We start from the raw sequence: 14,711 nt of genomic DNA, 5'->3' as shown, positions 1-14,711 counted from the left end.
ACCCCCCCAAAAAAAGATTTCTTTTTTATTTTTGAACATTTTTGAATTTCCAAAAATTTTAATTTCAGTTTTTTTTTAATTTCTGAAAATTTCTGAATTTCCCAAATTTTTATTTTTGTATTTTTTTTATTTCCAAAAATGACGATTTTAATAATAAAATTAATAGACATCACATACACAACTTCATGATTTAAAAAAAAAAAAACATCTTGTTCAGATAAGTATTTACTGGATTTTTATCTGTTTAGGGTTTTTTTTAATGCTTAATAGCCTTTATGGTGTAGATTAAGTAGATTTTGTGGCTCCTGAATGACTTAAATCCAGTTGAGCTGAGGAAAAGTGACTCCTATGAAAGTAAAGGTTGCAGACCCATGTCCTATTGCATATCAAAGATCTGATGCCATCGTCTCTTTTTTAATTTGAAAATCCTGAAGGAAGTGTTGCAACGAGCTTGACGCCTACGCTTGTATTCTGCTCTCTGATTGGCTCACAGCTCTATACTGGACGTGCGTAGGCGCTTCCTCAACTTGAGTAGCAGAAACAGCAAAATAGAAGATGGTGAGTATGAAACGGCGAAAATGCGTTATTTTCCCAAATCTACAGGCCACATTTTGACCTCCCAGCCTGTGTGATGTTACCTTACAAAAGTCATCGACGTTACACCGCGACGTTACGGTTTCACAGTCTGAATTTCAGGGTTTTTTAGTGCAGCTTCATTCCGGGATGGATCAACGATCACATGACAGCTGAACACTTTAGGCTCCCAAAATTCAGCCAAACAAACCACATGCACCTGTTATTTCTGTCTATTCATTTGCATTGCTGTCTGTTAGTGTGCCATGTTTCATCATCAGTCATTCTTGTTTTGTGTTTATGTTTTATTTTAATGTATTTTACTTTTCCCTGATGGCTAGCCAGTTAGCTCGCTTTGCTAGCAGGCTAACTGCGACTGTATCTGTGAAGTTACCTCAGCAGCAGTAACGACGATAACACAATTATTAATTAACTGTCAGTGATTTCTGAGGTAAGCCTGTTAGCTGATAACATCTCTTTGCATTAGGACAAAAATAAGATGGTTTTATTGAGTTTGTTCATTCATTCTCACCGTCTCCTCATTTATGCTTCAGTTGCAATGAATTACTTGTGTAATCTGCACTTTGAAGGCAGTTTAAACCCACTTCAAAGGTTGTTTTAAGCTAAGTTACCTTTTATTTGCTCCACTATGTGATTTTTGCATGTGCTCACCCCTCACACAGAAGTTATTCATTGGCTTTACCATGTCACTAACCATTAACAGTTGATTCAACCACATTGTTGTTTAACTTTTCTGTTTTGTTTTTGAGCGATTAATATCAGTCCACATAATCCATTCACTTTTTAATTTCTAATTTCAGTTTTCCCCTCTTGTCCCAACTCTTTTTTTCTTTCTTTATGTTTTATCCCCAATCTCTGATCATGCCTCATGTCGTTCTCTCCACGCACATCCTGCCTTCCTCTCTATCTCACCCACTCTCCTCCTCCTCCCACTCCTTTTTGCCTGTCTTCAATCAACCAGGCTGGTCACCGGGTAAGTTCCCTCGCTCTGTGTTGGATCCCTGTTTTTCTGCTCACTTTTCAACCTGATTCACTAACATGGTGTTGGGATTGCATAGGGGTTATGAAAGGGTTGCTTTGCCTGGGTTTCACACAGTTAGTTGCTGCTGGTAAAGCTGCTGCTTAATGATGCTTTAGTTACATCTTCCCGAGTAGTATACAATTAAAGGTCCCATATTGTGCTCCTTTCCTGCAGTTTAATCTGGATCATTGATGTCTTCATGAAATGGTAGTAACATGTTTTGGTCCAAAAAGCCAATAAATCAAGCACAGCAGCATTGTTTCCAGGCTCTCATAGCCCCTCTGTTCAGAACGCTCTGATTTAGTGGGCGTGGCCTTCATATGTAAATGAGCCACCGCTGATACCGCCCCGCTCTTCCTCGTCACTGAGAGCAGTGCCACGAGCTCCGAGTGCACAATGTTTAGAAAACAGCGAAGCTCGTTTACTGTTACATTACAGGCTAAAACAACAGGCTAACTGCAGCTAAAGTTAGCAACCTGAAGCTAACACAGAGACAGGGGGGACACTGAGGAAAAGCTCTTCCATCTGCTCCACAGCACACAGCATTTAAAATACTCACATTTCCAGGGTCCCAGGTTTGTTGGTGGATGGTTGGTAATGCGCCTGGATTCAGGACCAGTCTATTGGCTAGCCCTCTGTTGGACTGTCCAAAGTTGGAAAAGCAGTCGGCCGTGAAGTGACTAGCACACACATGCACAGTTTTACTGAGTGTAGCTGGAACATTTCCTTGATAAATGAACTCTAGACACTTAGTCTGTCTTCTTCTGAGATGGGAAGCTTGAGCATGGAACTATGTGACTGTTTACAGCCAAAAACAGAGCAGTGATGGCCCTTCAACTTCAGAGTGGGCGGAGAGGGGGTTTAGGGGTATCTGCTCTGGTGGACCAATCAGGTCAGACTTGCTCCTGATTGGTCAAAAAAGGGAATCACTGACGTCTGCAAATTCCAAACAGCTCGTTTTAGGTCAGGATTTTACATTCACAAGCTCTACTAAATACAGGTTTGTCATTAAATATCACAAATTTCTGGGCTGGGAGGAAAGACAAAGACCCACAAATTTCACTAAAAGACTTAATAAGTGGTTTTTGCACAATATGGGACCTTTAAAAAGGAATAAAGTTAGTATAAAGTTCACCAAAATGTCTCAAAACTTAATCATTGAACCCCTTTCAATGAAGAAATCAGGGTCTGGTTCACTGTGAGACATTCAGAGCTCAGACATTCAGATCAGTGGAGTCAGAGGGTTGTTGTTGGGGTTGATTCTGTTTGACTCGCGTTTTGTGATATCCTAGTTTTGCTCTTTTATCCTTCATAATCTGTTATTAAGTGTCTGGAGTTAAACTGCTCTGAATTTTTCCCACCAAGGCATTTTTTTTTATAAAGTCAAAGATCAAATTTAAAACCCAGTTTGAATTCAGACACTTAATAATCTCAGCTTGTTACTCACAAATGTTGCTTTTTTACGAACTGATCTGTAAGAATTAAGTGCCGGTTTTTATATTTTGGTGTTACTCTGGAGTAAATCATTTGGGTGTGTAACGTGGAATTTATTTTTTTCTGGTTTGAAACAGTTTTCAATCAAACTTATCAAATAACAGTGTTTCTGGTGTGTTTATATCAGCGGCATCCCACAGGGCTCTGACCTCAGCCCACTTAGCTTCTCAATGACCCAAAGCAGCATCAAACAGCCTGAATCCTCCTAACCAATGTGTGTGATGTGATGTGTGCGTGTGTGCAATGCCATCAGTTGGTCCTGGTGTTAGGTGACCTGCACATCCCCCATCGGTGCAACACCCTCCCAGCCAAATTCAAAAAGCTGCTGGTCCCAGGGAAGATCCAACACATCCTCTGCACAGGAAACCTCTGCACGAAGGAGAGCTATGACTACCTGAAGACTCTCGCCGGAGACGTCCACATAGTCAGAGGAGACTTTGATGAGGTGGGTGTGTTTCTGGACAGCAGGGGGAGGGGCTAAGCATTTTAAACCAATCACGGCACAGGGGCTTCTTCCCAGACAAAGTTGTTCATTTATTATTATTTTCTCTTTTTTAAAGTTATTTTTTGTTCTTTTTATGTCATTAATCGGATAGAGATCGGATGTTTATTGTTTTTATAGTAAACAGCAAAGTTATCACGGCACAGGGGCTTCTTCCCAGACAAAGTTATTTATTTATTTTTTCTCTTATTTAAAGTTGTTTTCTGGTCTTTTTTTCCCTTTAATCGGATAGAGGGGCACGGTGAATAGAGAAGGAAACAGGATGAGAGCCAAAGCTTTTAGAAGCTGTCTTGAAATGAAGGTGTAGAAGCCATTGTTTAATTACTCTTTGTGTATTGTTTGGATATTAAAAGGCAATGAATGTCATGCTGGTATTAAAGAATAACTACAGTATAATAAAACTGTAATAGCCTTCTTCTTACACCTGGTTTGTTCAGAAACGGTGCCAGAAAAAGGAACGCTTCAAAGCAGCTTGTCTCTTTCTTTAAAAGTTCACTCAGATATTCTCGTTTTGCTTTTTCCTTCTCACGTCACGTGTTTTTTTTTTTGTTATTTCTCAGAACCTGAACTACCCGGAGCAGAAGGTAGTCACAGTCGGCCAGTTCAAGATCGGCCTCATCCACGGCCATCAGGTGATCCCCTGGGGCGACATGGCCAGTCTGGCGCTGCTGCAGAGACAGCTGGATGTCGACATCCTCATTTCCGGGCACACGCACAAGTTTGAGGCGTTTGAGAACGAAAACAAGTTCTACATCAACCCTGGTTCTGCTACGGGAGCCTACAGCGCACTGGAATGGTAAAAATCACAATCACTGATGAAATCTAACTGTTTACATCTTATCTTGATCCAAAGCAGCAAATTTCACCTCGTTGCTTTTTTATTTTAAGTATGTCTGAATGTCTCTTCAAATCTTAAAAAATTTTAAAACATTGAAAACATATGGAAGAGTTCAGTTTATACGTTTAGTAGAGACTCTGGGGTTAAATTTCTCAGTCACGTGTTTTATAGCATCCTTAAAAAATGAGCACTTTTCAGATTTAAGATCCATGAATCAAAAAAAAAATCACAGAAACAAAATTGAAATATTTCATTTGCAGATACATCCGGACAGCCTGGGTAACATTTCACTGTTTTTCCACTGCACTTTTTTTAAGTCGCTGTAAACAAAGCAGCGCATGGATCAGGACGTCTTAGTTTGAAGTCTTTTATTGCTAACAGATGGCCACACTGGGAACACCAAGGACCTAATATTGCTCCCACAGGTGTATATTGTTGCCAGGTGATAGCTAATAGAGCCAATAAAATAGAAGATCACTCTGAAAGCACAGACCTCAACAGCCTGGTCTTCTTATTTATCCTGTTCTGGGAGTGACAAAGCGTTTTAGAGAAATAAATGTCCTGATAATTAGTGGAAACATGTAAATTAGGCTATTCCTGCATTAATTAGCGTTGCTATGGAGTAATTTCAATTAACCAAAATTAAATATTGTTCATTTTTAGTGGATATATTTATTATGTTTTATTTTTGCATGAGCAAACGGACTCAAGAATGAAATATTTTTCTGCTTAATGTGTTTATTAAACCCCTTCAACAGTTCATGTTAACAAATACCTTTGTTCTTCTTGATGGAGCCTTGTGCAGTGCTTCTTGAGAAGCAACTTGCTAAAGTGTGCAGAGCTATAAGTCAGGTCACTCTTGAAAAAGAGGTTTTACCCAGTTAAATAAAGGTTATTATTATTATTAATCGTATTATTATTATTATGAATCTTTGTAAAGCCTGGATCGTCAATGATAATAATGTCCTGAGGGCAGGGGTCTTCAACGTTTTTCAGACTAAGAACCCCCTAATTTCTATCTATCTATCTATCTATCTATCTATCTATCTATCTATCTATCTATCTATCTATCTATCTATCTATCTATCTAAATATCTAAATATCTATCTATCTATATATATACAAATATATATACAAATATATATACAAATATATATATATATATATATATATATATATATATATATATATATACATATATATATATATAGGGTTACATATATATATATATATATATATATATATATATATATATATATATATATATATATATACATATATATATATATATAGGGTTACATATATATATATATATATATATATATATATATATATATATATATAGGGTTACATATATATATATATATATATATATATATAGGGTTACATATATATATATATATATATATATATATATATATATATATATATATATATATATATATATATATATATATATATATATATATATATATAGGGTTATATATTGAAGAATAAATATGTTAAAATTAAAAAAAGTACATTTTATTATTAAACAAATGTATATTTTTTTTACCACATAAACACAAAAAAGTACCGAAAATTGGTACCGTTGATTGCCAGGTACCAGGCATCGGAAGTGTATCGTGTCAAATGTTAAAGGTACCCATCCCTATTTCACAGCAATGCTAATTAAAGAAGGATTAAATTTATATAAAGTTTACTTTTTCAACACCAGACAGCCCAAAAGCAGCCCTCAAGTGACCTGAGTGATTGGGACTTGGGTCCGACGAAGAAAACATCTTTTAATAACCCTGACAAGTTCTTACAAAAACTGAAACATTGTAACAAATATTGACTGCAACACCTGTCATAACCTGGAAACTAACCCACAATGCTTTGTGTCATTGAGCAGGTGTGTTTAAAAAGCATCATTAGCAGTCCAACACAGGGGAAAATAGCACGTCTCTTTCTACCCTAAAATAAAAAAACAGCAAGGAAAATCGCCAGTTTAATTCTGCGTGGACTGAGAAGTGTTTATTTCTCCACCAAGTCTGAAAAACCAAACCAATGTGTTTATAAAGTCCAAAAACACCACACTGACAAACCTGCTGTGCTTCAGACAAACTTTCCTGAGGGATTTCATGAGGGGGCGTCCAAAACTCAGAGTATTAATGACCTGAAATGATGTTTTTCTTGGTTACAACTTTCTGTGAAAAACATTTTCTGCCTAAAGATGTTTGAGTTATTCCAGCAGCTGAGATCCCTCTTTTAATAGCTACAGTAATTACACTATCAGATGAGCTTTGACCTAAACCCACCTCCTCTCTCCTCTCGCAGCAACATCATCCCCTCTTTTGTACTAATGGACATCCAGGCCTCCACGGTGGTGACGTACGTTTACCAGCTGATCGGCGATGATGTCAAAGTGGAGCGAATCGAGTACAAGAAATCTTAAAGGAAGGTGTGAGGAAGAGGAGGCGGCGCAGAGGAAGAGTTGGGTTAGCGTGGCTCAGTGTATCATTTCATTCCTTTCCACCAGGGGGCAGCAGCTCCCCCTGCAGTCACCACGATGCTAACGCTGTAACAAACAGTTGGGTAACTTAACTGGGAAACACCTGTGTATTATATTGTTTATACGTCAGCAGCAGTTGCTCGTAGCCCAGCTGTCATTCAGTAACTGTAGAGAATGCAATAATGTCACATGTATTTGTAATCAAAAAAGATATTTGGTGCCATTTTTCTTTTTTTTTCTCCTTGTTTTGTTATTTCTGCTCTGGTCATGTCCTGTACGTGTAACAAGCAGGCCTTTAGCTTCATGTAGTCGGCCTTTTTACGTCCATTTCCCCCTCAATAAAAACCTGATTTCACTCCACCTGGTGGTTTGGCTCAGTTAATTAATTAAAACTAGCTTAAAGTGAATATAAAAAGTAAAAAACAAAACATCTGAGACCTGACCATGTGTTTTTTTTCTCGGTAGGGGACATCGCTTTCAGAGCTTTGGTTAAAAATCAAAACAGTCTGCAAGGATCAAACCTGTTGTGCTCTGTAGAGGACATCCAATGGTTTGGTTTCCATTGTTTTTTTCCAGATTTGATGACATATATACACCTGGAAAAGGGACGGAAACAACAAGTTACAACTGCTACAAGCTAACTTTTTGATACTAAATAATTTTTGTTTTATTTTACTGACAAAAAATTTAAAAAACTGTAGAAAAGATGACAGAAAAAAGACCCTGCAAAGGACTTTTGATTTTAAAAAAAATAATATAAAAAATCTTTCTAGAAACATTTGCAGCATGCTACTTTCAATTAAGATTTCTTTCAATAAATTATTTATTTAATTCTATCAAAAATAAAACATTTGGTACAAAGAATAGAACTTACATGCACATTTGAATGAAAAAGGAGCTGAAGAAAGAAACATTTTTGTTTTTTCTGCCCCTTCCCTCACAAAATATTAATTAAAAACCACCTAGTGAAAAAAATTTTAATAAAAAAAATAAACGAATTAAAAACTAAACAACAAACAACTAAAAAAGCAGGGATCCATAAAGGATCTTTATTTGGATTTCAATAATTTCCACAAAAACCAAGTGATTTTTATGCCCCATACATTTTTTAAACATATTTGATTTGACAATGTTTTAAAATATATACTTTGATTTTGCTTATTTAGTGTCTTTTTTCAGATTATTCCATAAATTTATCCCTCTTTCTGTGATGAACTGTTTCTTTAACTTGGTTGTGAATCTTGTTTTTCTGAATTTTTAAAATCTTTTCAGATTATAACATGAAATGCAGAAAAATTAAAAATTGTAAAACTTCTTTTTTATTCATCCCAGGTGGATATTGATTTAGATATTGGGGTTTAAGATGAATCTGTCACATTTTTCTCCTCGTTTCCCATCCTTAAATTGTTGCCTGGGACGTGTTATGTTGGAAAAGTCATGAAATCATTCTTAACTGAAAGTCTTGATCCATGATTTTCAATTAATTAACTACGTTGAGCAAAAAAATGCTTTCTCCTGAAGTCTGTCTTCAGCTCATGTTGTTGCTCCAGTTCACCAGAGGACCAGATCCTCTGTGTTAGAGTTTGGTTCAGAGGCAACAATTAAAGACACAATAACACCACTAATAATGATCAAAAGTTAAAGTTTGTCTCCCAGCTGTTACTGCAACATGAACATAATAAAAATAAGTGGTTCCACTTTAAAAGCAGGGGAGAAACTTTGCACAGTGCAGTTTCCTCAGTCGACCACCAGATGGCGCTAAGTGACCATCTAATTTCTGATACCGAGCAAGGAAAAAAAGTCAACAGCTTTCTTTAGGTTTTAATTATGGCTTGTAATATTTTCCAACAAGATCGTAGATTGTAATGAGACACTCTGATAAGAGCTGAAACAAAAACACTTCCTGAGGTTTGAGCGTAGACGTTTAACCTCTGTGGATTCTGTCTCTCAGCCTGTTCCTCTGTCTACAGCAACTTTCTCAGGATTACATCCTGGTGTTGCAATTATTTCTAAAAGGTAACTAAAACAAAATTAAACTTTTAACTGTTGCCTTCATATTGTTTTTCGGCTTTATCAAGGACACGTTGCTCACATCATGTTGTTTTAATTTTGTCCAGTGTCAGAGGAAACCCTGAGGAAAACAAAACAGTATTAAACTAAATATTCATTGATAAGTTATATTTTATTTGAATTAATGCCTTAAAAATGACAGAAGACTTCACTCAGACCATTTCTCTCCTTCCCCTGAAATAAACGAACACAGCCTACCTTATAAAGTGGACTCTTTATCACTGCCTGCTGATGATGAGTCCCACCAAAAACAAACACTTCCTGTGACGACATGGCAACAAACTCATCTCATGTGAGTTAATGTTTGTTTAGTGATGGAAATTTAATTACCGGCTGATATTATCATCAAATAATATCAGACAAGTGACTTCCTGCCGCTCAAACTAGGGCATGTCATGATGGAGAAATATGAGATCCTTATTGCAATGTTATGCTTTGTAAACAGACTCATTTTGTTTTTCCAGCCTGTGGTTTTTTCTCTTATTTTTTTTTTTTTTTGCTACAATCCATGAGCCAGGCTGTGAATAACACCATAAAGTATTTTGTTGTAGTTCTGCAATTTTTTTAGATTTTAATTTTTAGATTTTTTTTTAATTTATGAACTATTGTTGTGTATTTATTTATTTTTAAATTTATTTATTTATTGATCTATATATATATATATATATATATATATATATATATATATATATATATATATATATATATATATATATAAATATATAAATATATATGTAATTTTTTTTTTGGGGGGGGGGGTATTTTTGCAATTTAAAAAAAAACAATTTTTTGAAAATTTAGCAAATTATTCAATTTAAAAAATGTTTAAATTTTTGCAAACTCTTCAATGTAAAAACACTTGGAAGTCTTTAAGTTTTTTTACTTTTAAAATAAAAATTGTTTTAAGCAAATTTAAGGTTCCAGAAATTTTTTAAAACAATTAGAATTTTTTTTTTTAAATTTCAAAGTTTTTTTTAATTTTCAAATGTTTCAAATAAGGTAGTTTTCATTTTTTTTTGCAAATTTTTACATTTTGTTTTTTATATACTTATATTTTATGAAATTTTTTCGAATTTTTCAATTCCAATTTCTTTAAATTTCACTTTTTTGAGGAAGTTATGCAAATTTTTAAAAGTTATTACTTAAAAAAAAAAAATCATAAACTTTTCAGGAATAAAAACTAAGACATTACAGGTGCTATATAACAAATGAAAAAAAATCTTGTTCAGATAATTATTTCCTAGAATTTTTATATTCATAGAAATTTATACACTTTATAGTCAATAATTTATTATGAAGATAAAGTAGAATTTTGTGGCTTCTGAATGCTTTTAATTCAGGTGAGCTCAGGCAACATGGCTCCTATGAAAGGTGTTCCTCAGGGCTTAAATCTGGGTCCTCTAAATCTGTCTACGCTGCTATATAATCTTTTAATTATGAAAAATTAAACAAACTTGACTCTATCTGCATTTTAAACAGTATAATGCGTCAGTGTCTCTTTGGATTTATCAGTGAGAGAACTTTTAGTACACCGTACGAAAACAGAACTGTAGAATTGAAACGTACTTTACGCCTGAGTCTGCTCATGAAGTCATGTGACCAGCCAGGTGCCCCCACGTCCTCCTCTTCCTCAGCGCTGCCAGAAAGAGTGCTGTGAAGTGGCAGATGAAATATTAATCTTCCTGAATTAATGATGGGGGACAGCAGGAGGGGGAGAGAAAGGGAGAAAAGAAATATTACACCAGAGGTGAAGGAGTAAGAGGAGGAGAAAGACTTTTCCTTTCAGTTTGGAGTCACTGACGTATAAAAACTCTGCTTCCTCTAAACACTAAACTAAATGAGCTGTTCACCGTGGAGTCTCTTTACCTGACACAGGGAATAAAATGATCCTGAAAAACCAGCCTGTGTGCTGTGGCTCCCTCGTGGGGGGAGCGCGAGGCGGAGATCTGGTCATGAGTCAAAGGGGAGACAAAGGGAGGCAGAGAGCAGCACCTGAACCCCATTAATCGTCTCCCACGGTGTTCGTTCCTCTCCGTTTGTGTCAGCATGGGCAGCAGAGTGGAAAGAGAGGACACGGGGAGGAAGAGTTTGAGCTCAAGTTTTTATGAGAGGAGATCGTTACAGTGAGCTGAGCTAACAGAGACGTACAGTCTCTACCTCAGGCCTGGTGCAGTGCAAAGATACACAGTTAGAGATCTGTGATTTACCTGTGTTTCAAATAAATTCACTGTAACATAATAATTACTCAGTTATAAATATCTTATCATCATTATAACTTCTTGATAAAACAAACTATTAAAGAGGGGGTATTAAAGAGGGGCCTCAAACACCAAGGTCTGCAGCCACAGAGCTGACCAATCAGAGAGAAGGGGGTTTTTAAAGCAGGAAGTCTTAGGCCATGTCCACACGTAGCCCAGTATCTAGAAAACTGCATTTTTTTTTACGTATAAGCCTGTTGTCCACACAAAACCATAGTTTTACGTTGCCAAAAACAATGTTTTCTGAAAGCTCAGGCCGAAGTGAAGATTTTGGGAAACTGACTGAAAAATATGGGTTTGAAAAGCTTTGTGTCGCACTTAACATCAGATTTGCCCGCTGCATATGGACAAAAGTATTTTTAAAAACAAATGAGGAGGGGATTCTTGTTTTTAAAAATGCCCAGCTATGTGTAGACAAGGCCTTAAAGAGACAGCAGCTAAATTAAAGTGTTACAGAGAGGATAACACAAAGGTTTTCTCATCAAGAGAGACAAATTAAATCAACAAATAACGATAAAAATACGACATGTAACATGCATCAAACATAATTTATTACATTTTTCTGTGATAAATGAGGTTTTTTTTATTCTCCAAAAGTTTAGTTTTCAGAAAAGTTTTTGGAAAACATGTTTAGTGACGTAAAACTGCAGTTTTATGTTAATAACAGGACTAAATGTATAAAAATATACGCGGTTTCCCAGATACCTAGCTACTGCTCCCCCTGGTGGCTGACTGCAGTATAGGTCAAAAATTCCATCTCCCCAGTCATTCCAGATGGGCTGTGGTCAAACTTTAGAAAAATTAATAAAACCCGTAGAAATGTTTCTCACGTCTGATTGTTGTGGTGATTTGAAGATATCATTTGGCCATCTTGTATTCAAGTCCTCTTTTTTCTGAAAAGTTTGTTTTCATTAGTTATAAGAGGTTAAAGAAGAGGTTTTATGTCACGTTTTACGATGATTGACAGCTGCTGTTTTTGTGTATTTTTTTCAGGGATTGTAAAATATGTCGGGAGGTAGAGTCAAGAAGAAATTTGGCTCCTGAAAGAAAAAAATATATGTTTTTGTCACCGAGCCCTGAAGATGTGCGCCTGTTTCCAGAGGTACGGACTGCTCCTTTAACCCTGTGCTGTTCCTCCTGTGAGCTCACTTATAGCCCTCAGCTGTAAATGATCTCTGTGATTTCGTTGCTCATTAGATTCATTTATCCACAAACACCCTCAGACCTGAGACCGGCCCCGTGGAGCCCGCGTCGTGTGTGGATGACTGCTGAGCAGATGCCCTGCAGCAGCAGGGGGTTAAGCACCTTGCTCAAGGGCACGGAAGTCTGCGCCTTCTATTTCTCAGAGCTGGATTTGTTCGGCTTCATTTCAGAGCTGATGAATGGAAGCGCAAACAGAGTCTTTGAGAGGAACGAGCTGCAGGATCCTCCTCAAGACCAGCTTAAAGGAAAGAAACCAGAGTCAGAAACACTTTGTTTATCTTACAGCGTAAATGGACCACCAAATCAGCTGATAGTGCAGCTCAGGATGTATGAAATAGCCTACAGGTGGCGCTCTGTTAAAGGTATTGCACAGATTGTTGCACTGGGTTAACAAGATATCCTCTTCTAGTTTCATAAAACTGTTATTGAATGCTGTTTTTGTCAGTGACACTTACTGCAAATATACAAAAAAGCAGACATTTAGAGTCTCTGATCACGGATGCCAAACTGGTCATGTCTGCAGCGGTGTTTCTACTTTTTTGGGTTACTGTGTTCATCCTAGATCTTACATGCAAGCATTGTCGCATTGTTTTACCAATGAAATAAGCTGTTAGCAGCCTGAAGCATGTCGGTGCTAACCGGTGCTTGGCCAGGTGTTCCCCGCAAGCTGAGGAAAAGGAGTGGCAGCTGTGTTTTTACTTTTTTGAAGTTACTGTGTTCATCCTAGATCTTACATGCAAGCATGGTTGCATTGTTTACCTATGAGATTAGCTGTTAGCAGCCTGTAGCATGTTGATGCTGACCGGTGCAAGGCCTGATGTTCCCCGCAAGCTTCTTCTACTTGGTTTATTTTTTGTCTTTAATTAATTTCAGGGGCCAGGCACCCTTGTTTGCTAATACTTTTGCTCCATGTTCACTGGCATCTGAGGTGGGTGGGTGGGACTGGGTGGTGGTTGGGGGGAGGTTAATGACTGGGATGTATTACCATTTATGTTGTGTTTACGCTGCCAAAGCTGTGGGGAAATAACCAATAGGCTCTATGCTCAGATTGCTTCCGCATTGGTGTGCAGCGGTGGGATGGGCATTTCCTGTTACCGAAAGAAGCAGTAGAAAGTGACGGTAGACGGTGTTATGATGGCAGAGATTGAACAAATACGGTGTGTGCTGGAGTTGCCTAAAGTTTCTGTTAATGATAAACAGAGAATCGTCAGGTATCTAGTACATCACCTGTAGTAAGTCGCATAAAGGCTTTAAAACATTTTTATTTCTTTGGAGCTTTGCAGGTAATTTGCTAACAGTAGCTAGCCTGAGCTAGAAGACTTACTTTCTTATTTAAAGTTGAGAGCTTCAGGTCAATCACACTTTAAGGTCAGATTTATTCATGTTAATATACCTCTTACTTAATATGTTTATACTTTTATTAGAGAGCCACTGATTCATAACTCTCTGAGAAGATATATGCTAGCTGTTAGCATACATTGTTTGTCCAGCGAAATAGCAACTGTCATTAATAAACACACATACAAGGGTAAAAGTCTTGCACAAGAGAGTCATTTTTAATCCGTTCCATGTTTTATATCTCTTAATCTACCAAAAAACAGTATAGAGCACTTGGCGCTTGCTAGATGCTAACGTATGTCGGGAATTCTATTAGTACGCTAGCAGTTAGCATACATCGATAAAACTTTTTCCAGCAGGATATCAACTTTTATCACTGAACACACAAACAAATGTTCACTCCTTTAGTGCTTAACAATGAGTCCACAATTAAAAACATGAACGTAACTGTTAATATCAACCATACAGCAACAACGATAATGCGCCATTTTTGGTAATTTGACGACAAACATTAAATATTATCCAACAGCGGCATGGCACTCTGGTGACTGGAAGATATACGTCATGCTCGATTGTGCATAAGGCCTTTAAATAAATGATCACAAAAAATAAAAAAAAAAGCTATGAGATATTTCAACCATATCGCCCCCTAGTGGGGAATGTTTGGGGCTTGAGTTTCTGTGCCATGGTGGGTTATGAGATATGAGTCATGGGACTGGTTTGTTGAAACTTGATGGGTTTTTTTCCTTTAAGCGCTCAGAGCAAGCTCCTGATGTTTGTCACTGAGATATTTCTGCTTCTGTTTTGCCGAATAAATCATCAAATCGGTCATTTTTCAGGCTGTGACATCAAACACAAAGGATAATGCATGCACAGTGGTTCAGGTGCAGTGACCATCA

At 36.8% G+C, this 14,711-nt stretch overlaps 1 protein-coding gene across 2 annotated transcripts; it reads left to right on the top strand.

The window, feature by feature from the left end:
• Positions 1–447: 447 nt before the first annotated feature.
• vps29 (VPS29 retromer complex component) lies at positions 448–7,311 on the top strand. Of its 2 annotated transcripts, none has more exons than XM_074692880.1 (4): positions 448–558; positions 3,363–3,554; positions 4,172–4,407; positions 6,769–7,309. In XM_074692880.1, the coding sequence occupies exons 1-4, from the start codon at positions 556–558 to the stop codon at positions 6,884–6,886; spliced, it is 549 nt and encodes a 182-aa protein (XP_074548981.1). In that variant the 5' UTR covers positions 448–555; the 3' UTR covers positions 6,887–7,309. The 2 variants fall into 2 exon arrangements, with proteins under 2 accessions (XP_074548981.1, XP_074548979.1); XM_074692878.1 differs by lacking the exon at positions 448–558 and adding an exon at positions 576–1,567 and having other exon boundaries at positions 6,769–7,311.
• Positions 7,312–14,711: the final 7,400 nt, after the last annotated feature.

The sequence above is a fragment of the Halichoeres trimaculatus genome, unplaced genomic scaffold, assembly GCF_033239565.1.
Source record: "Halichoeres trimaculatus isolate MK-OKI-2021-1 unplaced genomic scaffold, fHalTri1.1 fHalTri1_scaffold_17, whole genome shotgun sequence".
NCBI lineage: Eukaryota > Metazoa > Chordata > Actinopteri > Labriformes > Labridae > Halichoeres > Halichoeres trimaculatus.
Note: the sequence above shows the minus strand (reverse complement) of the source record. Positions and strands in the feature narration are given on the sequence as shown.

Coding starts and splice junctions, on each gene's coding strand:
- vps29 (XM_074692878.1), top strand. CDS start 1,463: ATGTCGTTCTCTCCACGCACATCCTGCCTTCCTCTCTATCTCACCCAC. Junction 1,568..3,362: donor TCAACCAGGCTGGTCACCGG/GTAAGTTCCCTC, acceptor CAATGCCATCAG/TTGGTCCTGGTGTTAGGTGA. Junction 4,408..6,768: donor GCCTACAGCGCACTGGAATG/GTAAAAATCACA, acceptor CTCCTCTCGCAG/CAACATCATCCCCTCTTTTG.